A 23,802-nucleotide genomic window follows, 5' to 3' on the forward strand; every position below is an offset into this window, starting at 1 on the left:
TTTAAATCCCTTCCCACCCCCACTCTGAACCTAGATATGATTGATTGGAGTATATCTAAGCCAATTAAATTGATATGTGTGGTAGAGATACATGTATGTTCTTCTAAAAACAGTTGACGCTGTTTAAAAGAGCCTTTTCCTATTCAAGAGCACTAACAAAAGGATGCGTAGAATATATGTTTTCAGAATATAACATTCAGTCCATGGAGGTTTTTAACTCATTACCATGGTTTTTAAAGGAATTTCCTTGTTAGTTTGATATGTCTTGTGATTTTTGCTTTTGTTTCTTTATGGTGTTAATTTTGTAATACATGTATTTATGGATTCGCATAGAGGTCATATTTAATAAGAAATGTATAGATATTTAAATCAAATTTGTTAAGTCTATAGAGTTTGTTGATTCCCCTAAACTGGTGCAATCAATTTTGAAATATGTATCTTCTCTTTGCACAAGGGAAAGAACAAAGCACCTGTTGACTAACAATAAATACTGTATATTGATTAGATCATGAATCTCAGTTCTATTGAATTATATTTGCTATGTCAGAACTCCAAACATTCTCTTTTTATCTGTTTTATAAAAATGTATATTTTAGCATTAAAACAGTAGAGGAATATAATGTGACATTCTGTGAGACTGAAAAGTGTTGTACTAGATGAAACATCCAAATATTGAGGATATGCTGCATTACCGATACATTTAATTACTATTATTTCAGGACCAGGTGGATGGGGAGCTGCCAATAGACTTGATTACTCCTATGATGAAATTTTTGATGTAACCGAAGATGAACTGGGGGAAAAGGCTGCATCTGACTCTAAATCATTACTAAGAGTGAAAAGGCAAAAAATGAATATCGCTGCCCCAGATCAGAAAGTTAAGTTTGTCTTCAACATATCAGGTTAGTACTGGCCACATTAGAAACACATGGGAAATTTAATGATATAACATTTTAACTAAATATACATTTTGACTTCTTAAACTAAAATGTTGTAGTAATATCAGTAAGGTAGGAAAATAACATATCTTCTTTTAAAATGTAAAGTAGCGCAGTTACTGATTGTTCCCCATAAATTAAACATTTTTCAGTTGGGGTGATTTACAAAGCATATTGATTTCCTTACTCAGTCAATTAATTCTCATTTTCTTAGCTGTTCAGTTCCAGGAATGTTTTAGTGAGAGATAATGTTGTACTGCACTTTTAAAAAGGGAACTCTAGTTTTCATTAAAATATTTACTGATATATACATCTCTTTAAAGGAAATAAAGTAAAACACTGGCTGCAGCACTTAATTCTAAGGGGTCTATTCACAAAGCTGCCGAAGGATCTGGCCGTAGCTTCGGCCGATCCTTCGGCTAGCTTCGGCACCAGGACCCCTTCGGTTCAGGAGAACCGAGGGGGTGCTGTACGGGCTATTCACAATAGCCCGTACAGCTCCCGATCACGGCCGAGCGGCTCAGTCGAGCGCTGAGCCGTGCTGAAAAGCGCTCACAGTTTTCATTTAGTCCGCCTTCAGTATCCCACAATTACCTATTGATCCTGCTAGTGAAGTCCACCTAATACAGCTTCCTGTTATGAGGTGACAATGATGGCAGAGTTGTCACTCTTATGTAGTCTGTGACATGGTTGTGAAAAAATGCTGCAGGGGGAATGGCTGCCAGCATTGGCACTGATGACTCACAAGCCTGTGGCTTCTCATTTAGACCACAATTAATGCTGCCCGCTGCAGCACTGCCTCTGTCGCTGAAACCTTCCACTGTGAGCTGCAGTGTCTGAGAGGAGGAGCGTATTAAATGCAAATAATGAGAATTTGGCTCAGGAAAAGGAAGTGGATCTTTTAGTAACTGGATCTGGTACTTGTTTGGCTGTCATACAGGAGCCTTTAATAGTTGTGGTTAAGGGAAATTTTGTATGGGAATTTAATAGTGTAAATTGTAGAAATAACAAATATCAATAACAATTATTATTTTAAACCCAATTAAACCGCTCGGCCATAATCAGGAGCTGTACGGGCTATTGTGAATAGCCCGTACAGCACCCCTTTGGTTCTACTGAACCGAAGGGGTCCTGGGGCGGAAGCTAGCCGAAGGATCAGCCGAAGCTACGGCTAGATCCTTCGACTGCTACGTGAATAGACCCCTAGGTGTGAAGGTATTACCTTTCACTGTTCAGCAAATTAAGAGTAAAGTATGGTATATATTTCAGTTTAGGCATGTTCATGCATCATTTCTACTAAACATACGTTTAGTTTTTGTCACACATCTTCAGTTATCTTAACATACTTACCAAAGGGTTAGAATCATTTGTCAAACAAAAAAAAAACACACTGTAAGTGCTGCAGCATTAAATACATTATTTTCTCTCTAATTGTTTTATATAACCTCAAACTGCATGTATTAGTTCTCAAGTAAAATGCTTTCAAATTGATCAAGTTCATGAACTGCAGTTTCTTTATCTGTGATAAAAATGGAACAAAAAAAAACAACAATAAAAACAAAATGTGTACAGTATAATACTGTAGCCTAAATAAATACAGTATAGGCTTACTGATATTTGTATCCGCCACAAAAAAAGTCACTGACACATTCTGCTCTTCTACTGCTGAGTATAAAATGCCATGGCACAAATGGCAAGACTGAGCTGCAGGTAACCAATCACAGCCAGTCACAAGCCTGTATTGTCAATCCCAGCATGCACCACCAGTGTCTGAGAAGCACAGCAAGCTTTTTTCAGTTAAGTAGATGCTCACACTTTCATTCATACTCATTAATATTTATATCTTCTTAGATAAAGACAGGTGCATGCAGCATCATGCTCATACGTAAAAAGGGAAATAAAAAAAACCCTGTAGAGATGCGACATATAAAATGAGCTAAGGGATGTGTGCCCTCCCACAAGTTTAATGTGTTATTGCCTGTCAGTGATTTGGTTGTTTAAAAAATAATACTTATGCAAAACATTTAACATGGAAGCCATTTTACTTCTTTTGGGGCTGTATGTGTGTATCAGTAATTCTCTTGAATACAAATAAAAACGTTGCATATTAATTATGATGTGTTGACCCTGTTCTATTTTTCAGCAAGTGTACCTTTGCCACAGAGAAGAAATGACTCCCTGGAAGCGGATAACCAGCAGCGCCTTCTTAAAACTTTAGAAACTATAACCAATCGGCTGAAGAGGACTCTCCGAAAGGCACCCTTATACTCCTTTCATTTTTCCTCAGAGATGATTATTGCAGATAGTAACTCACTGGAAGAAGGAAGAGCAGTTCTGTTCTGCAGGCCAGGTTCTGTATTAAAAGGACGAATGTGTGGTAAGGCCCCTAATGCTCTTTCTTTATGCGTTGACCAATATGTTGGCCAAAATTTTACTCGCCTCCATATGTTCTGACAGTCTGACATGGAAAGTACATATAAACTCAATCACTAAAATGACATGCTGAAAACGGCTGCAGGCGATCAGCAGCACTGGGATGCAAGATAAAATGAAACTAAGTTGAAAACAGTATTTTATGGGAAATTGCTACCGATGCACAGGGCTTTAACAAAGTAAATGTAATGCAGGTGGATTTAGATCTGCTTAAGAGTATCTGTTAAAAGTAGACATGTGCGATTCGGTTCGTTCCGAAATTCGTTTTGGACGAATTTTCGTAAATTCGGAGATTCGGATGCATACGAATTCCGAATTAAAGCTAAGACAAATGCAAACGAATCCGAAATTCCCGATTTCCCGCTGATCTCTCTGCAAGTGGCCGGAGCCAGCCGTGAGATGACGGCTGGCTCTGCCCAGCTGTCAGAAGCAGGCTGTCTGCCGGACAATGGCCGGCCATTCGGCCAGCTTCGGTTCACTTTCAGCGTGGCTCAGTCGAGCCGAAGCATATGTCTTAGGCTCGACTGACTTCGGGAGCTGTACAGGCTATAGTGAATAGCCCTACAGCAGCCCTTTGGTTCTACTGAACCGAAGGGGTCCTGGGGCCGAAGCAAGCCGAAGGATCAGCCGAAGCTATGGCTAGATCCTTCGGCAGCTTAGTGAATAGACCCCATAGAGTTCACTTTGTTGACCTTGTTTTGGGTTTAGCGAGACAATATATTATCCCACCTGATCAAAGTAGATAAAGTGAGGCAGCAAATGGTTGAACCTACTTGCCAGGTAAATTGGTATAATTTGAAAATAATTATGAATTATATGGTCTGTAGCTGAATCTTTTTGTGCTGTAAAACAATGTAGGCTTCTAGAAGCTTTGCTGCAGTGGAGTTGCATAATTGTAAGCTATGAAACAACCTTTTCATATTAGTGATTAATTGGAATAGATGAGTTTTGTAGAAAAGGTTAATAAAGCCATCTGAGTTTTTACTGTTTTAGAACATTTAATCACTGAATTAATTCCCTCAAGGTTATTTGGCCTACCAGAGAGACATAAAACAAAAGGCAAAATGTATACATTTTAATTCAATAACCTGGATAGCAGTGTTGAAATGAATGGCCACCTGCTGACTACCTTTAACAATGTTACCCTGCAATTGTTTACCAAAGGATCCATGTGGTGAGCAAACGAATATCAAGATTGCATATGGCTAGATCAGTGTGAAGGTTGACCGTTTGGCGCCTGCATAATAGTAGTGTAACACGTTTAAGTAAAAGTCTGCTGAACGCCCGTCTTTGTCAATTGTGTTTTAAGCAAAATGTGCAATGTGTTTATAAAGCATGGGAATTGCATTGCAAGCCCACACATGTGCATCGGCCCTAGATATAGACTGTACACTGCCAATAAATGTTGTATTTTATTTTTAAAACTATGATGATGAAAAGAGAGGTTTCTGAACAGCCCATAGCTACTAGTCAAATCAGTCAACTCTTCAAAAACATCTAGTCCCCTATGAAAAGAAATCCCTCAAAGAGAAGATGGTCTGATAAATAGATCACAATAAATCAGTCAACATATATTCTGGTAATCTGTTCTAGAAAAATGACAACTGGAATGTGTTGGTTGCTGTGGGGAGAACAGATATGTTTTATCAAAATCAACCCCATACTGTTTTCATTATAAAGTCTCATCATGTAAAATGTTTTTGAATGGTTTCTAAGGTTAGTCCTTTTCATAAAAGCAACAGTTATAGACCTTGGTTACATGCTTGAAGTGTTTTCACTAACTAAATAGGTAAAAATGTGGCAATTTAGGGCGCTATACATGTACTATGGACAGTACAGAGGTAGCTATTCATTTTTTTTGTACTTGGATGGAAAGCAGCCTGAATATGTGAAGAGCATTTCAGCTATGTGAAAACAAAATGACAGTATCTGCATACATTCAAGCTGCAGATGGCAGTATTTCTTTGCAGGAGAACATTGCATTATGCCTGCTATCACAGTAAACAGCTTTTGCACATGACTAGTATAGATAAAGCAGAAGGTTTTGAAAGGTAAACGTTAATCAAGCATTTTTTAAGCACACTGTGAAACCTAGTAGAAAGCTTTAAATAGAAAACAAAATCGGGAATTCAAATTATACCTCCAGATTCAAAAATTGCTAGTTGCAAATGCGTGCCAGGTGGAAATCTGGGCACGCCTGGGTCAAACAGTACTAAGTTTAATTAGTAATAAAAAGCAAGCAAGACCACAAAATGAGCCTTGTTTTAAAATATGTTAAATATGTGCAGAGTGGATCTAAAATGATTTCATTCCAATGTGTGCTAAACGTTTACTTACATTTTGAAAAGTCTAAATTAGTGTGATATAAATTTGAATACTACTTATGTTTACCCACATGCTGTATGAACAAAGCTAATAGGGTCATCAAGTCATCGACCATGTGCAAAAGAGCTGTAAATTAACATTATGCTTCTCAGAAGGGTCTTTATTAAATGATAAATACTGCATATAGGATTGCTGGTTTAGAGGTCAGGTCTTTCATACAATATAATATTTGTTAGCCAGAATACCAAAAGCTTATTATGCCAACAACAGGACATGGTATATATAGTAGGGAGTTTTACCAATAAAGCCTTATAAGCCATAGAACATTAATATTCTGTAGGACTTTGATTTTGTTAGCTAAAGGTAGTGTATAGTTGAAAGAAACTTGCACTGATTGAAAAATGGAGTGGGCATTGCTCATCTTTTCAAAAGGCTTGCAGCCTGGATGTCTTTGACTTTAATATTTTCTGAACATGGGTGTAAGTCTGAGAAGATGAGCTTTCTTCCACAGCCACCATTGCTTCTGGGAGTCAGGAACGATCAGCCTCTAACCCTGGATAACAGCCTAGATTGTGCCAGGTAGTCCTGACAGTTGCCCTTTAAATTCCATTATACTCGTAATAAAGTCTTCTAAAAGTTTAGTTGAACTCCTGATTATAACCTTGCTCTATTACGTGCGTGTTCAGGTTAATCTGTCAAGTGCTGCAACTACCTTGGTAGTTAGTAAGAAACATGGAGCTCATTCCTCCTAGAATGTCTTGATCAATGTGAAATACTGAACTCTTGAGCCACATTAAAGGATTAAGATAAATCAGTGGCAATCGTCTTACTGTTACATTTGTACTTTTTCATTTGCTATCTGTGGTTGTTCCTTAGAGTAGACAGACAACCATTACTTAGCAATAAAGAACACCATTAATAAATCTTAGTGAATTTCTCATTGTGATTACAAAGATCTGGCTAAAGAAAGGCAATCAAGACTTTGCAGGCTTGTGTTTTATATGGTAGCCTGCAGCTCTGTAATTTGTATGTCAAAATGTATGTATCAGAATTTGAATTGTGCATGTATCACTGCTTTGTTTCATTGTCTTCACAGTAAACTGCCCAAAGGGTACATTTTATTCTCTTGAACATAACATGTGTGAAAGCTGCTGGATTGGCTCATACCAGGATGAAGAGGGCCAAATGGACTGCAAAAGCTGCCCTGCTGGCACTTACACTGAGTATCTCCACTCAAAGCGTAAATCTGAATGCAAAGGTGTGTAAAACACAATCTAAATTAAAAGTTAAAGGCTGTAGGCAGACTCTACAGTAATAGTTATAGTAACTAACAAGAATGGTACCGTTGAAGTTTCACATTATTTATGTTTTTCTTCTTTTTTTTATTTTGGAGGTTTAATTTTATTTTATGGGTTTTTTTTCTATTTTTCTGTACTATTTTAATTAAAGAATATAATGTAGCCCTTGCATAACATATTTAACCTTTTCCCAATCCATGCCCTAGTAGAGATGTTGATCAGTCTATCTATTCCCAAATTCACCTACTGCAGCCTTCTGGCTGTTTCTCAGTGATGTAAAATAAGTGTCTCAAACAGCCACCAATCATTCAAACATGACTTGGAAATTTAAATGTTATTGGTGACATGGGAAGCAGCACAGACATCAAGGAAATACTCCTCTGTGACTATTTGCTCCCTAAATTCTGGCTACAGTGGATGAAGAGATTAAAGTCCATATTCACCTTTGCAGAGGTATTTAAAAAAAAAAAAGACAGCAAAGTACACTGAATGTACATTAAGCAGGCATATACAGTATCAATATATGCACTGCACATCAACCACCTATAACATCAAGTGTGCTGTGCTAAAAGGTATTAACCCTTAGAGTACGTATCAAGTGCTAAAAGGTATTAACCCTTAGAGTATGTATCAGTTGTATGCACTATGCATCAATCACCATCAAGTGTGCTGTGCTAAAAGCTATTAACCCTTAGAATGTGTGTCAGGTGTATGCACTGTGCATCAACCACATAGAACATAAAGTGTGCTGTGCTAAAAGGTATTAACCCTTTAAGTGTGTACCAGGTGTATGCACTGTGCATCAATCACCTATAACATAAAGTGTGCTGTGTTAAAAGGTATTAACCTTTAGAGTGTGCATCAGGTGTTTGCACTATGCATCAGTCACCCATACCATCAAGTGTGCTGTGCTAAAAGGTATTAACCCTTTGATGCACAGTGCATACACCTGATACACACTCTATCACCTATACCATCAAGTGAATATATGCAATGAATGGCATGTTAGTGGAATAATCTAAACAGTGTACAAAAGTAGTAGTCCACAGATGAAAGGGTGTCCATTCAAGTCCAAGTGAGAAAACACTCTTCAAATCCGTTTTTTTTATCACTCCCAATTACGATATTCTATCCATGTGTAAATCGTGTAAACCCTCACTCACCAGAAAGTGTGGTAATAGCCTGCAATCTTCCTCTTTCATCCACTCCAAGAGTCTGCAGCTCCCCAGTGTATTCCGAAATTTTTTTAGAAGATCATCGTGTACTGTATTATAGTAAAAAAAGTGCTTTATTAAGAGGAAGTCATATGACGAAATGCATCAACACGCGGCCACACGTTGAGCCCATCATACGGTGGATTTAGACTCTCCGAAGTCGAGTAGACGGGAGTCCAACTTTGTGATTTTAAAACATTTTTTCTTGAGGAATCTTGTAAGTGAATTTTACTTTTCTTAATAAAGCGAGCTGACAAAGTTGTACCCTGTGCCTGAAGGTCAGCTTGAATTTGTCTGGAAGTCTTTATCCACCAATCGAACAATCTTTTGTTGCAATCTTTGATTATTTGTTCTCTTCCGTTCGCGCTCAGGGAGATTAGCTACAGTGCCATGGGCTGTAAACTTCTTGACAATGTTGCGCACAGTGGACACAGGAACATTAAAATCTCTGGAGATGGACTTGTAACCTTGAGATTGTCCATGCTTTTCCACAAAAACTAGTCCATTTTTGGAGTTTGTGTGGAATGTGTCAGATTTGGGTTTTTCTTCTCCACTTTTTTGTGTCATACCAATACAAACAAAAGAAATAAACATGAGAATGCCTAAACATTTGTGATCGCAACAATTTTCTGCGCCAAGTGGTGCATAATCTGACAGAAAATCAGTGGTGCCAATATTTTTGGACATGACTGTATGTGATATAAATGTATAATCTATTTGTCCTCTAAAAAACAATATATAATATGTGTAGGTACATTTAGTAAGAAAGTATATTACTGATGTGAAAGGATCACACAGAAAAAATGTAAAAAGTGCGTCAGTCATTAGCGAACAGAAACTGAAAAAAAGCTCAGTCATGAAGGGAACTTTTTATGTTTGCATTGTGTACTGGATAATATTCACACAATAGATCACTGATTGGTTTTACTTGTTGTCTAGTATTGCCCTTTAGCTATGGAATGTTTGATACTTTTTACTACTGTTTTATGCACATTTTATGTCCATTTACTATGTCCCCCTGTGACCCAAAACTCAGCATATAGTGGGCCTTTGCCTTCTAAATGCTGACAGCTCACAGCTGCGCGGCACCCCACCACCTGATAGACAGCTGACTCTGCCTCTCTAGAGCCAAAGTAAGCTGTGCCTGCCCCCACCCCCGTGCATCCCTCCAGTCAGCACTGGAGGAACGGAGAGGGGAGAATCCCTGCGAGGAGCAATGACTGACTCTCTGCAGGGAGAAGATCAGGAACTCAGCGATCAGCAGTGTGTGATCACTCCATTCTCGAACATATAGAGCCGACCTGTGACGGTCTGGTCTGAACAAAATGCTGCAAGCACTATTTTGTTCGGACCGGACCGCAGGCATTATATGCCTTGTGTTCCCGTGTAGACAATCGCATTGCGACCGGAGGGCGTAGCTACGGTGCCATTCAGTTCAATGGACCGCCACACCCCCTCCTGCCCCACCTCATACTGAGTCGGCCGCAATGCGATGCAGTGCGTTGAGGCCAGAATTGGGCCGGAACGCATGGTGTCTGGTGTGACTGAGGCTTTAGAGGTGCCTGCAGGTATTTTCACCTGGCAGAGAAACTTAGGAGCCCTAAAACTGAGACTGTACTTACTTCAGTTCCTGAAGGAGGAGCTCTTAACTCATTTTCTCCTACTGGTTGCAGCTCACTATTGGCCCATTACTATAAATGATGGCCTAACAGGCCAATAGTGAAGTGGGTCAGTGCTCCAGTTTATGTATGACGTTGGTGTTTGCATAGTAGATCTCCTGGGCTTTGGGGTTCTAAGGGACTCTAAAAGGTGTGTGAAACTAATTGCAGCCCCATCTAGGTGCTTTTGTCTATAAATCCTAGTTTACTAGTTTTAAACTGAGCATAGGTTTACATTAAAGAAGCCGTTTAACAATATCTTGAGAGTACAGATCCAAGCTTGTCACAAAGCATATTTTTTTTTCTTCATCTGATTGTGCGAATGTATAATTAAATTGATTGTGCTAAGTGTCAGTGCATGAAATAAACAGATGAGACTGTGCTGTGCTGTAAATTAAATTGATTGTATTTTAAATTAGTCATACCAGTAGTGATATGATGAGATGAGGTTTTAAGCTTTAGAAAGCGTGACTGATGTTTTAAAACTTTAAGAATTATGTGTGAGCTTGTTAGAAACATGCTTTTACCATTGGGACTGATCTAATAAAACAGTATAAATGTTTACTTAGCTTAGTGATAACAGTAAAGTTGTGCTTAATTTAAATACGTGATTATGTGCAGAATAATAAAAATAAAAAACAGCTTTGACTTGGTTTTGCACTCGGATCATTGAAGTGAACATAGCTTCACCTTATTTACTAAGCTAAGTGAATAGACACTTTTCTAAGCAAACTTTCTTTTATTGCTTTGGTTAATAACCTGCATGGTATAATAGGTAGTAGCGATCACTGTGCGGTGAATCCAGGAGGTTGAAGGTTTGTGGTTCTGGAGAATTTATGTAGCAATTTGCTGGACCAAATTTTAAAGGATCCATAATGCCGTGCCCGACTTTTTAGAAATGGTCATCAGGGTTAGAAAGGCCATTAAAGGGGGCTGTGTTATGTGCCAGCCAGAGGCATCACTACAGAACATGGCAAACTGTTGATGGTTCCCGGGGACCTCCCTATCCTGATCATCTTAACACAAAATATGTCTAAATTAAAACACACAATACAAGGTAAAATGGCTAATCTTCTGCTACCATCCCAGAGGAAGCCCAAAATGAGTCACTTTGGGGAGCTGCTGCAGAAAATCCTCTTTGCTGCATTTCCTGATAGTGGCAGGATCCCGTTTGATGACTAATGTGCCTCTAATCCTCTGACTCCTGAAAGGAGGAGGAGTAGTATTTAAAAAAAACCTTTAAAGGTTTTCTTAACCTCCCTGGCGGTATTCCCGAGTGTGGCTCGGGGTTAATTTTCAGTACCAAGAGCGGTAACCCTGAGCCACACTCATGATTGTGCAAAGTGTCACTTACCTTGTCCCTGCGAGCCCGCTGTGTCCTCTGCTGTGGGCGCCCGGCCGATGCCGGCATTCGGCTTTCAGTTTCCTATTCGGGCGTCACAGCGGGGGGCGAAGCCGGCGGGAAATTCAAAAGTGCAAACATGACATTTACACGGAAACCAGCAGCCCGGCCCAGCTGTGCCTGAACCACATGATTGCTGTCTACATTTGGCCCATGGCTGATGCGGACATACTCAGAAGGGAGAACCCCATGGACTATTGGGTGTCCAGGCTGAGACTCTGACCAGAGCTTATACAGTAGCTTCTGGCTTCTTCTGAAACCAGTGTGCTGTCTGAGAGGGCCTTCAGTGCAGAAGGAAGTTTTGTTATGAAGAGAAGAATCTTTCTCCCCATGACAGACTGTAGGCTGGCTTACTTCCACTAAAATTAGCTGGATCTGGATTACCAAAGACCAACCTCCGCTGCTGATGCTACAGTGTCATCTGAGCCAAAACAAACATACCTTCCACCATTACCTGCTCTTAACACCTCGTCTGGCTTATTATGGTGCTTCAACTCAATACATTTATTACACAATGTTTTCACAGTTCAACTGAAGGTGCAACATTTTCACTGTTTGCTGCAGGGTAAATCATGGCCTGTGTCTCCAAGTTTGCCACCTTTTCTGTTTGTTCCAGCACTGTAAATGTGCCACATAAAGTTTTTGCAGCTGGAGCTCAGCTGGCAAATTTCACGTGCTTATTGAATGCTACATCATACTTTGCGTCTCCAGCTTTGTGGCCTCTTCCGGTGCTCAGGCACTGAAAAATATTTGTTGATATAGTCTCTCAAATAATATACTATAATGCTTATTTCAAATTTCATTGCCTGCTCCCTATATATTATGTCACAACCAAGCTGCTTACAAACTGATCAGGTACTGTATATTATTTGTGGCTATTGTTTCTCGGATAATACACTCTAATGTGATAATCTATCTCATATATTAGTTTCACCTTTTAAGTTGCATTAGTGAAATAAATGAACTTTGCACGATATTCTAATTATTCGAGTTTCACCTGTATATATATATATCCCTCCTCACTACTTTAATTGATAAAATGCCTTGTATTTTTTTCAAAGAATACAAAGCTTTAAAATGGTGCCACAAACATGGACAATTTGTGCACAGCATGTGATAACAATAAGCAGGGGTTACCTTTAATAAAAACTGCATGTCAGAATGATCCAGGAATATAGGCAACTAAGTTTATATGCAAATTTTGACTTGAGTTGCTCTCACCCCTTTCCATTTCATAAGCCTGCCTATTGAAAGCTTCACATTAACGCTCCACTAGTCAACAAGATTTAAATGTAACTTCAGCTGCTTATGTTTCTTCATTTACGGATTATTTCAGCTTGTGAATACTCAGTATGTGTTTAAATGAAAGAAAACTTTCAACTACGATTCACATTATTAATGAGGAAATATATTCCTGCTGCTTGGTAGCTTTTTGACAGTCTTTTGAGCATGGTTATTTCAGAATTATCTCACCACAGCTTGTTTTCTTTGAATACAGTCAATAAAAAAAAAAAAAGTTGAAACATCACTCCAAGCAGTAAACGGTTTATTCAATTGATAGTATACAAATTAAATTTAACATAAAATAAATACTTTTACTACATTTAACTTGTGATTTATTTCAGCTCAGTGCAAGCCAGGCACTTACTCCTCAAATGGCCTGGAGACCTGTGAGTCTTGTCCACATGGCACTTACCAACCAGTGATGGGATCCAAGTTCTGTCTCTCCTGTCCAAACGGAATGTCAACAGTTAAAAGGGGATCTGTGGATGTCTCTGAATGTGGAGGTATGATGAGAATAAATGTGTAAGAATTCAATAAAACACATAAATAATTGTTGGCAATAGAATTCCATATACAGTAAATTGTTGATTATCTGTCCGCTTACTGATTTTTTTGCAAAGCTTCCATAATGAATTGTACGTAGGTCTTAGTACAAACAAGCCTAACACATTTTATGGCTTAAAAGGATCAAAGTCTCCCTATGTCTTTGAACCTGAAAAAAATGCTGTATTTACAAAAAATATAAGTATCATACGTACATGTTCATTTACATGGTGTGGCCATGTGCATTTTCTGTATAGTAATAAAGTAAATAAAAGTATTTGTTCTTGGCTAGCATATATGTAAACCCTATCACTAAAATCTCATATAAGCTTTAACACGTAAATGTAGTTCTTTAATTCCCAAAATTTAAATTCCTTTTAAACCTGTAACCCCTCAATAAAATAATATTGGTGGTATGATGATCCTTGTTCAGGTACATTCTATCTCTCAGTTGTGCCCTTCTTTGTTACCTTGTCACATGTGCTCCTGATGGAGTATGCCAAAAGTAATGTCAATGCAATTTGTGCAGGCATGGACAATGTTGTCACTATGAGGAAGCAGGTCTACAGCAATTATGTCCAGGGGTGAGTGCATGTAGAGAGGAAGTGGCTGTAAAAGGCTGCAGATTAGAAAATAAATAATTCAAATGGTGAAAAAAAAGGATTTAATGAAAAAATAAAATTTTTATGGTGCACACTGCTATACCATCTAGTAAATTATCTACTTTATAGTTACACTCCAGTAATAACTCAAAATTAAAGAGGAACTTCAGAATTAGGTTAGGGGTACAGGATACCCAAAAACAGCAAACATCCCTGCCCACGGTGGTATCTTTGAACTCTGCCAAAGTCCCATTTAGAACTCTTTGTGCCTCTGCCACAGGCTAGTGTACACTTGGTAGTCCAGATGGAACGCTATTAAAGGAGAACTCCAGGATTTATAAAAAATAACCCTTGCAGTCTGGTTACCCCTGCACTGCAAGGGTAATTCTTCTTTAAACATGACGGTGCTTTCCATGGGTCACAGCCTACCTGCTTCCTTACTATAATACACTAGTCTACTCCACAATATTTTGTCAGCAATTTGGGAATGTCTGCGGTGTGTACCGACACACCCAATGCAGGCAATGTCTTACCTATAGAAAACCTCAGGTGAAATATATCAGCACTAAAATGTTTCTCACATTCACCAATGAGATCCAAACCTGTCTTGGAATATTAACTGTGATCAGATACAGCAAGCAACCAGCGAGAAGGTTATACAACACACGCTTCAGAAAGCAGCTGCATAAAGGCTGGTGATAAATATTACATTATGCGCACAAAGGCATTCTTCGTAATACACGATAATTACAATGAACAGATAGGAAACAGTTATCATGTAGTAAATATTGCATTATTAATAAAAAAAAGTAAGCTCATAATACTTAACAGTAAAAAATATATCTAGATATACAGATTGGACATTGTGTTTTCTAATCTGGTCAATAGATAATCTAGTGTGTTGGCTGTAATTAAATAAAATATTTCCTGATGACTGTAATCACAATTTCCCTTTGCTGCAAGTGCACTTATTTCACAGAATTAATGATTTCATTTTTGTTATTTACGAAACCTTCCTGAACTCTGCTCGTAGCACAGAGATTTAAGCATTTAATTTTTGCATCCTTTATTTATATTTAAGTTCCTTGCCATGCCGGTGAATTTTCTCGGACTGGATTGGTGCCATGCTATCCTTGTCCCAGGGACTACTACCAGCCGGAACCAGGGAAATCGTATTGCCTGTCATGTCCGTTTTACGGAACAACAACTATGACTGGTGCCAGGTCGATAACAGACTGTTCGAGTAAGCTGCCTTTTGTACTCATTGGAATTCTCTGTCTGTGTTAGCAAAACTTGTTGCCTGTTGTGTGATGAACTGAGCTATACAGGTAGCAGATCTTGCTAAAAGTGTAATTAGTCCTATAAGTTATATTTCTTTAAAGCATAGTTTATATTACAAAGTAATATCAAGCTGTCAGGGCACATTCTCATCAATGCAATGCAGACGCAGCACCCTTTCTGCTGCGTCTATAATGATGGGCATCTTTACAGTTTTTTTTCCATGCTACATACTGTATACTTATGTTTGTAGCACTCTGCACATACAATGATGTGAGCAGTGATTTTAGCTGTTACATATGCAGAGCATTTACAGAAGTGAAAAGCTAAAAGAACAAATAGTACTGTGTATATATTTTAATTGTATTCTTAATTGTGAATTCTAGATATTTGGCTTTTATAAAGTGCAGTTTGTTGATATATCCATCACTCGCATCATTGATTGTACAAACTGCTTTATATTTTCTGGAGAAGTGAGCCATGTCTGGTTTATTCAAAACGGAAAAAAAGTGGGATAACACATAACAACCAATCAAAATGTAGAGATGAGCTCAGGACACATATAAAAGACACAAATTAATTCAGCTTTGTATGCATTAATACATCACGTAGGGGGTTAATTATAAACATTTTGTAGAGCCGTTCATCCTGTGAATCTCTTACAATGCTCATTCTGTGTTCTGCTTATTGTTTATGCTCCCCAGCTCCACCAAGATGCCACAATGCTGTATTAAATTATATTACTTTCAACCTGAAAAAGAAAATATACTAAAAGGGTTATTCACTAAAGGGTGAAAAGTTTGGAGAAGGCAGGAGAAGTGAGCAATCTAGGACAACATAGCTGACCTGGAAAATTGACTGAATTGGATATTTTTTCCAAATCAGCTATGTTGTCCTAGATTGCTTTCCTAGATTGCTTTCGCCTAACTCTTCACCTTTTTGTGAATAGCCCTGTAAGCAGGTTCATTTTGCATGTGTTCACTGAGAAATAACGTTCTCAGAGGTCTACAAGGTGACTAGCTTTGCTAACTGTTTATAACTACACCCCTAAATGTAGTTCAACTGAATTTGAATTGGTATCAGCATCTTGTAGTCCCTGCACATCAGATTTTTGACTGGCAGAAGCAACACAAGGAGCCATTTTTTATTTCAGTGCCAATGTGCTAAGACGGAATATGTTCCCTAGAGGAGAGAGCAGTGTCATAGAGATGAGCTTATCAGTCCACTGCTTCTCCTTTTACTATTCTTTCGCAGACTGGGGGAGGGACAAAACCTGTAAATATGTGGTCGAGAAAAATCAGGCGTCCTGCCCTGCTAGACATGGCTTTACTATGTGGCAGAATTTTGTACATCTTAGGACTAGATTGGCAGAAATACACATCATTTGACAGGTAACATAGTTCCCTTACATGTATTTCATCCATAGAATGAGGAAAAAAGGAGAGCGCACACTCCATGTGAAGGATCGTTTAATTATTTGCTTTAAAAAAATGGTAAATGTACTCACAAAAGAAAAGTGACACAAGCGTATTCAATGGTTCCCCTCACAGGAGGCTATTGCCCATCAGAAGCCACAGCACAGCCAAGTCAGCTCACGACTGAAGTCGTCTTCCAGCAGAGAGTGGCAAGGGTTAACACGTTTCTGGGGCACCCCCTTCCTCAGAACCCTTCCAAGGAAGGGGTGTGCCCCAGAAACGCGTTAACCCTTGCCACTTGCTGCTGGAAGATGACTTCGCTCGTGAGCTGACTTGGCTGTGCTGTGGCTTCTGATGGGCGATAACCTCCTGTGAGGGGAACCATTGAATACGCTTTTGGGGTCTATTCACAAAGCTGCCGAAGGATCTGGCCGTAGCTTCGGCCGATCCTTCGGCTGGCTTCGGCCCCAGGACAATAAACTCACAATGCTTTTGAATGGGAATTCGACTTTTTTTTTTTTTCTGTTTTCTGACATGCTCGTGTCAGAATATTCGGCTGATCCGAAGCCACACGAAGCAAGCCGATGTACGGCTGATTTCAGCCGATATACGGCTGAAATCAGCCGTACCAGCCTGAAGTGAATAGCCGAACAGTGTTCGGCTCACTTCACTTCTGATCGGTCATTCACTCGGCTGCCCTCGGCAGCTTTGTGAATAGACCCCTTTGTCACTTTTCTCTTGTGAGTACATTACAATTTTTTTAAAGCAAATTATTAAACGATCCTTCACATGGAGTGGGCACTCTCATTTTTATTCTATAGATGTTAAGGTTCCCTGCCTCAGTGTGATCAGGTGGAATCAATTAAGGAGGAAGGCTTGCTGTGATTCATTTGCGCTGGGAAGATTTTTGTATTTCATCCATGCCTTTAGATGTTTGTCTCGAGTTCCGCTGCTAGTGCTAGAAATGTGAATGCACTAAACTTAAATCTGATCAGTTGCCATGGAATTAAATACTTTGTACATGATTTTTACTTTTCATACTGTTTTGCTGATAGAAGTCTGTATGTGCTCAATTTTTTTTTATTTTTTTTTACTCTACAATAAATTAATCATAATAGGATGACAGCCCATTGAGAAATAGAATCTCCTGGATTGTAATAAATGATGTTAAATACATTAATGTGGCCCATGTGGATTTCCCAGCAATAATACATAATAATTAATTATTATGCTATATGAATGTACACACTACCAAGACAGCTTCTTAGTTGAGGCAGTTGCCTATGAATAATAGTGCAAGATGTTATAGCAAATCATATAAACAGAAGTGGAACCCTTAATCCCATATGCTTGCCAAAGAATGTGCAATTTTATAATGCAAAACTTGCAAAAGTTTAGGATATGGAAAAGCATAAATGTGTTATAAAAACTAGATATAACTGTTGTACCAGGGTTGCGACATGTCACATTTAAAATAGAACTTCAGGCAAATATAAAAACACAGCCTAGTTAAATGACCTGTTAATCAATGTTAAGTTGTAATTGTACATGCAACTGGCATTTTTAGCTGTGCATCTGTCCTTATTTCAACTTCCTGCATTCTGAGCTGATTAGAACTCTTGCCTGTTGCATTAAAGGGTAGTTCCACTTTCTCAGGTGAATTTGGCAAAATGGAATTACCTGCTCCAATCTGGACCCCACATGCTATACTTACCTTTGGCCAAATGCTCCTTCCCCTCTGCCGGTGCTGGTGTACTATCCGTATTCTGTACACGGCGGCACAGCCGTGCGCTCTGTATTCTGAATTTTGCTCACCAAGGCCAAGCACTCATGGGTTAGCGTGGTCACCTGACCATGCTGACCAATGAGAAGTACTTCTTAGCAAGAATATTGGAAAAGTGGAATTACCCTTTAATAAGTGCTGTCACTCTGACCCTGTATACATGTTAGAAGGGAAGAGAGCACAGGGATGATATCATCAGTGAGCTACTGCTCCTTCATTGACAAATCACAGGCCGAGATGGGTGCTAGAGCAGGTTGTTGTGTTCCTTTTTCATACCACCTAACATTAGAACTTAGAAAGAGGGATACTTTAACAGGGAAAAAAAACATGTTGCAGGCTGAGGCAAAATGTTGAGGTGACTTAAGGGGGACATTGTTAAACTGAATCTGAGCTTACTTATAGTGTACACAATCTGTGGTCCTTGTACCCATTAAATACAACTCAATTACTATTCAATGAGAATCTCACAGACACTAATAAGTTAAAAGGAATTTGTTAAGTATACTACAGAATACAGATGGACATCTAACAAAGAACCGGCTATTAGTTATAGCTGGGGTCCAACAGCCCTGGAGCTAAAACAATCAGCTCCTGGCCTTCTGATCGTGCTACACAGAACTCCATAGGAGAGCTTGTAGGAAATCAATGTAAACACTATGGGGTCTATTCACAAAAGGGTGAAGAGTTTGGAGAAGTGAACAATCTAGGACAGCATAGCTGAACCGGAAAGTGAGCTGAATTGGAGAATTTGTCCAAATCAGCTATTTTGTCCTAGATTGTTCACTTCACCTGCCTTCTCCAAATGCTTCACACTTTTGTGAATAGACCTGTATGCCTCCACATTGTTACCAGAGCTGGTGGTCAGTTGTATTAATTAAAGTGTAACTTTATCTTTAAAACAAAGCAAAAAAAAACCTTATCTTCCTGCTTGCAATTGTTTTTTAAAAGGTATTACATTTTTCATTTTTGCATAGATAATACAAATTAAAATATGGGGACAGAGCCCCAAGTCCAGAACAAATCACCAGAGAACTAAATAGCAACACACATACTGCCATTCACAGACAACCACACCTAGCTCACAAACTCTTTTGGAATGTAGTGTACACTGATCTCAGACCTTGCAGCACCATGTACATTCTTGGGCCACCTTTGTGCTGAGATGAATTAACTCCTGTGCACATTTGCAGGCGTTACCCCATCATGGGCCAGCCAATAAAGATGGCCAAAGATGCCAAACCCATAAGAAGACTGGGAAATGATGTTGGTGATTGCATTGCTGGAGGGGAGGAGGGTATAGTGGATTATGCTTAAAGAAAGGTCGAAATCGGTGGTTAGCAGGAGTAAGATTGTCTTAGCATTGGTATCATGGAGTAAAAAAAATTGTGTCATTGGGGGGAAAAAAGCATTGTTGTCAGTGAGGACATTACTGGCAAATAGATAGAGTAAATAAATGATGTCCGTAAATAAGAAGAAAAGAAGAAAACATTGTCAGTGTCAGTCACGTACTTGAAGCTGTGTCTCACACCACTCGCTCATTCTCCACATCCTCTCTTTCGGAACTATGGAGATAGCTTATGCAGAGGCCAGTTTGATTTCTCATATGCTACAAAGCCCTGTGGGATTTTTAAAGCAGCAGATTTCAAGACATAATTACAGTACAGCACATGGCATTAGTTTTATGTAAAGAGCTATTTTTCCACCGAATACTACATTATTTGTTGTGGTGAAGTAATATACACAAGGACTAAACTCAATTTAGCATGCACATGTCAAAGACTAAATAAATACATTGAAGACTGTAATTTTAAAAAAATATGTGTGGGTTTTAGGAAGTTTCTTTTTCCTACGCTGACAAGTAGTTTGTGCCAGGATTAAAGGAAGTGTAGTTATGACCAGTATAAATGTAAATCCCAAGTTAAACATACATTTATTTTTCTGCTTGAAATTGCTACTTACTATAGTAGATAAAAAAAAAGTGGAATCCCAGGCAAACAGGTATTCGACAACATGGTGACAACACTAGAAACTGTAAAATTGGAGCAGGAAATATTGATAAGGGTATGTGAATCACAAGTTTAGCTGAACAGAATTAGACACATTTTGATATGTACAAGTGTATATATATGTGATGATGGTGAAACAGGGGTGCGTGCAGGTGTGGTGTTGGGGACAGGGGGATTGGGGGGATTATGTGGATCAGATTGTGTTGGGAGTGGAGTAAAGGTGGGGGTGCTTGTGTGGTAGTAAGAGTAGGGAGGCAGTAGTGTGCATGTACAGTGGTAGAAGTAGAGGGGGTGTGTGGGCAGGCATTGGGTGAGAGTTTGGGGGGTTGTACAGGTGCATTAGTGAAAGCTGTGGAGAGGATATGCAGACATTGGGTGGTGGTGTGCACAGGCACATTGGTAATAGAGGGGCCGGATGCAGACAAATTGCTGAGAGGGGAGGGACATGCACAGGTGCAGTGATAAGAGGTTAGGTACAGGTATAGAGGTAAAAGAGAAATTACAAGCTTGGTGGGTGGTGAGAGAATGGGGGAACAGCCATGGGTGGTGGTAATAGAAGGGGGTGCAGGAACCGATGGTGGTGAGAGAAGCCTGTGCAGGAACCGATGGTGGTGAGAGAAGCCTGTGCAGGCATGGGGGGTGGTGAGAGAAGCCTGTGCAGGAACCGATGGTGGTGAGAGAAGCCTGTGCAGGCATGGGGGGTGGTGAGAGAAGGGGGAGTGCAGGTGCAGTGGGTGCTGAAAGAAAAAGGAGGATTTTGTGTAGCAGTTGGAAGGATGTCCCTGCCTGTGGCTGTTTCTAAGCTCAGTAATGTGACTGTACGGAGTGGCCTGACCTTCAGCACATCAGTGGTTTTGCTCCTCACAGCCTGCTCTGAGTGATTTTTGGGTACTGGCATGAGCAAAGCGAGGATCCCTGGGTGGGGGCCTGCAGGGGACTGGTGGAAATAGAAATATCGGAGGGGGTGACTGTGCATGGTATTGCAGAGGAAATTTTTATTAGTCTAATAGCCAAGAGGTAGGAAGGTAGTGAGTGGAAGAGGATAACTCACTACTGGAGGCAGAATCAACCATTGGCAAAACAAAACTGTGCAGGGCTAGCCCTATAATGAGGCAGCCTGAGGCGGTTGCCCCAGGTAGTATCTCATTGAGTCACGAGTACTAGTCTACTGCTGTGTATTAGTGTTATTATTATTATTATCATAATTACTACAGGTATTTATATAGAGCTAGATTTACACAGCACGTTACATACTGTACATTCACAGAAGTCACTGCCCTCAAGGAGCTCACAATCTAAGGTCCTAACCTTACATGCATACACACACATACTAGGAACAATTTAGACAGGATCCAGTTAACCTACCAACATACTTATGTGCCACACATTGGTTTTATTATGGTTATTACTACAGCAGCTGGGATAGAGAAGGAAGCAAAATGGCTGCCAAGTAAATTCCAAAGGTTGTTTAAAATGTTCAACATGTTTGCTCAAGTATTTTATCATTGCTCATGTTGTCCTAAAAAACAGCTTTATGTACCCGGCATGAAGCTAAGAAGTCAAATGAAATAATATAGAGGTTTAGTGGCATATCACCTCTCTCCCTTTCCTTGCTATAAAAGGAAGAGCTGGTCTTTGTGCTTTAATCGCAGATGTTATAACTAATCACAAGATTGATAACACGTGTTTCTCATAATGTTATTTTGTAGGTTTTGGCTCCAGCTTCTCGGCAGCAGAGGAAAGTGTAATGATTCCCATTTCTCCACAAAATGTCAACAGCAAATACAAAGTCAGCAGTCAGGCAAGGATACCATTTGTTTCATTGTGTTTCCTTTTAATGGCCTAGCAGCAGAGTCAGATAAAGCAAGTCTTTTGAATACATTAGCCATGCTAAGCAACTAATGCATAACGCTAATGTAACTGTAACCTCTTTACCTGAATCAATGTTTTAATATTAAAGTCAAACCGGCTAGATTTAATTCCAATGATAGTGTGATGTTCAATAAAATGATAGCCTAATGCTTTGTGGGAAATGCATTCAGACGCATTGAGCTTGATAAACATACGCTGAATATAACAGAAAACAATAACGCAGAGAGCCAGAGCATTATTCTCAGACATTATAATAAAAATAAGACTGTCACACAGCGACAGAAAATAACACATAGGTTCATTTCAAAGCAACATGTTGGCAAATTCCCTTCTAATAAAAAAATTAACTATTAAATCAACATGTTGTTCGGTTTTCAGGCTTGGATTTCTCCTGGGCAGCTTTGTGTTGTTAAATAAATTATAATTCAAATGTAAAATATGACTGATGTGCCACCGCTAATGGAGGAAAGCTAATGGAAAATTCCCTAATCTTCGCTTTTACATGTGTCAGCCACATAATAAACTATATGCTATTAGGAACTTGACGTATTTATAAAAATGCAGGAATGTGTGTTCTAAAAGAGCAGAAGCTACTAACATTTTCAAGGCTATGAACGTACTACCTGCAGGAGACAAAGTTGCTTCCTTACCAGAAGAGGTTTGTTTATAAGTCAACAAGACTGCTAAGGTTAAAGTGACACTAAACTCAGGAGTTAAATCTTAAAAATACATTAAAATATCTTAACTATTAACAAATCTGTACCTTAGTTGTGTATCACTCGGCTGTAGAATTACAAATCATCTCTGAATTGGTGCTGACACTGTCCTTCCTTCTGGAGGGTGGCTACTTTTGTTCCCCATGGTTCCTGTGTGTGTTGTAAAGTAGCCAGCGCTCCAAGCTTGCTCCCATAATGGACTACAATTTCAATACACATTAATAAACTAGATGTGAGATTGTAGTCCATCATGACAGTGAGCTTGGAGCGGTGTCTACTTTACAACAGTTGTGCCCTCTTTGTCTTTGATGTGTGTTACATCTTGTTAAACTTCTTACTGTGCTGTACCAGTCATACCCCACACTTTCCTGCACCATACTCTGGCTGTATTTATTTATTTATTTGTACCAGAAGTTATTTGTACCACCCTGCAAAATGATAATATATAGGAAACATGTTTTTCAAGTATATGCATCTTTTTTAGCGGTAACACTCAGTTACCTTGCATGACCAAATGGAAAAGGACAACACAGTGCTCTATAACATATAATTCTATTGATTTGAACTATAAATGCACCTAATTTTAAGTTACACAAAGAATAGAGCATTATACCTCAGGTTATCCCCCCTCTTGCTTTAACATTTTTTTTTTATATGGTACATTTAAACATATATTTTGGGGGAACCCAAAAGCCACAGAATTATGGCCCTGGGTTGTTCTAATGGAATTATCTACAGCCTTGAGAAACAGGGGTTGATTTACAAAAGGCAAATATGATGTTTACTTTACAAGGCAATGAGGTAAATCTCTCAAGTATACTGTTTTTTTCTTTTGTTTCTAGCACGTGATTGGGTTTACTTTGCAAAGTAAAATTTTGCCACATTTACCAAAATCTTCCATTACAAAATGCAAATGATCAAGCCCAGGGGTCTATTCACTAAGCTGCCGAAGGATTAGCCGAGGCTATCTAGCCATAGCTTCGGCTGATCCTTCGGCAAGCTTCGGCCCCAGGACCTTCACTATAGCTCGTACAG

The 23,802-nt window shown here is 39.2% G+C and overlaps 1 protein-coding gene across 1 annotated transcript in view; it reads left to right on the forward strand.

Moving 5' to 3' along the window:
* SVEP1 (sushi, von Willebrand factor type A, EGF and pentraxin domain containing 1) overlaps window positions 1-23,802 on the forward strand; it is a 294,647-nt gene that overhangs the window by 149,106 nt on the left and 121,739 nt on the right. The window contains exons 15-20 of the mRNA XM_018557222.1: window positions 720-902; window positions 3,082-3,315; window positions 6,793-6,954; window positions 12,894-13,055; window positions 14,779-14,940; window positions 21,889-21,980. Of these exons, the coding sequence (XP_018412724.1) occupies window positions 720-902; window positions 3,082-3,315; window positions 6,793-6,954; window positions 12,894-13,055; window positions 14,779-14,940; window positions 21,889-21,980 (995 nt within the window). The remainder of the gene's footprint in view (window positions 1-719; window positions 903-3,081; window positions 3,316-6,792; window positions 6,955-12,893; window positions 13,056-14,778; window positions 14,941-21,888; window positions 21,981-23,802) is intronic.

This window comes from Nanorana parkeri, unplaced genomic scaffold (genome assembly GCF_000935625.1).
Source record: "Nanorana parkeri isolate BGI_ZX_2015 unplaced genomic scaffold, ASM93562v1 scaffold274, whole genome shotgun sequence".
Lineage (NCBI taxonomy): Eukaryota > Metazoa > Chordata > Amphibia > Anura > Dicroglossidae > Nanorana > Nanorana parkeri.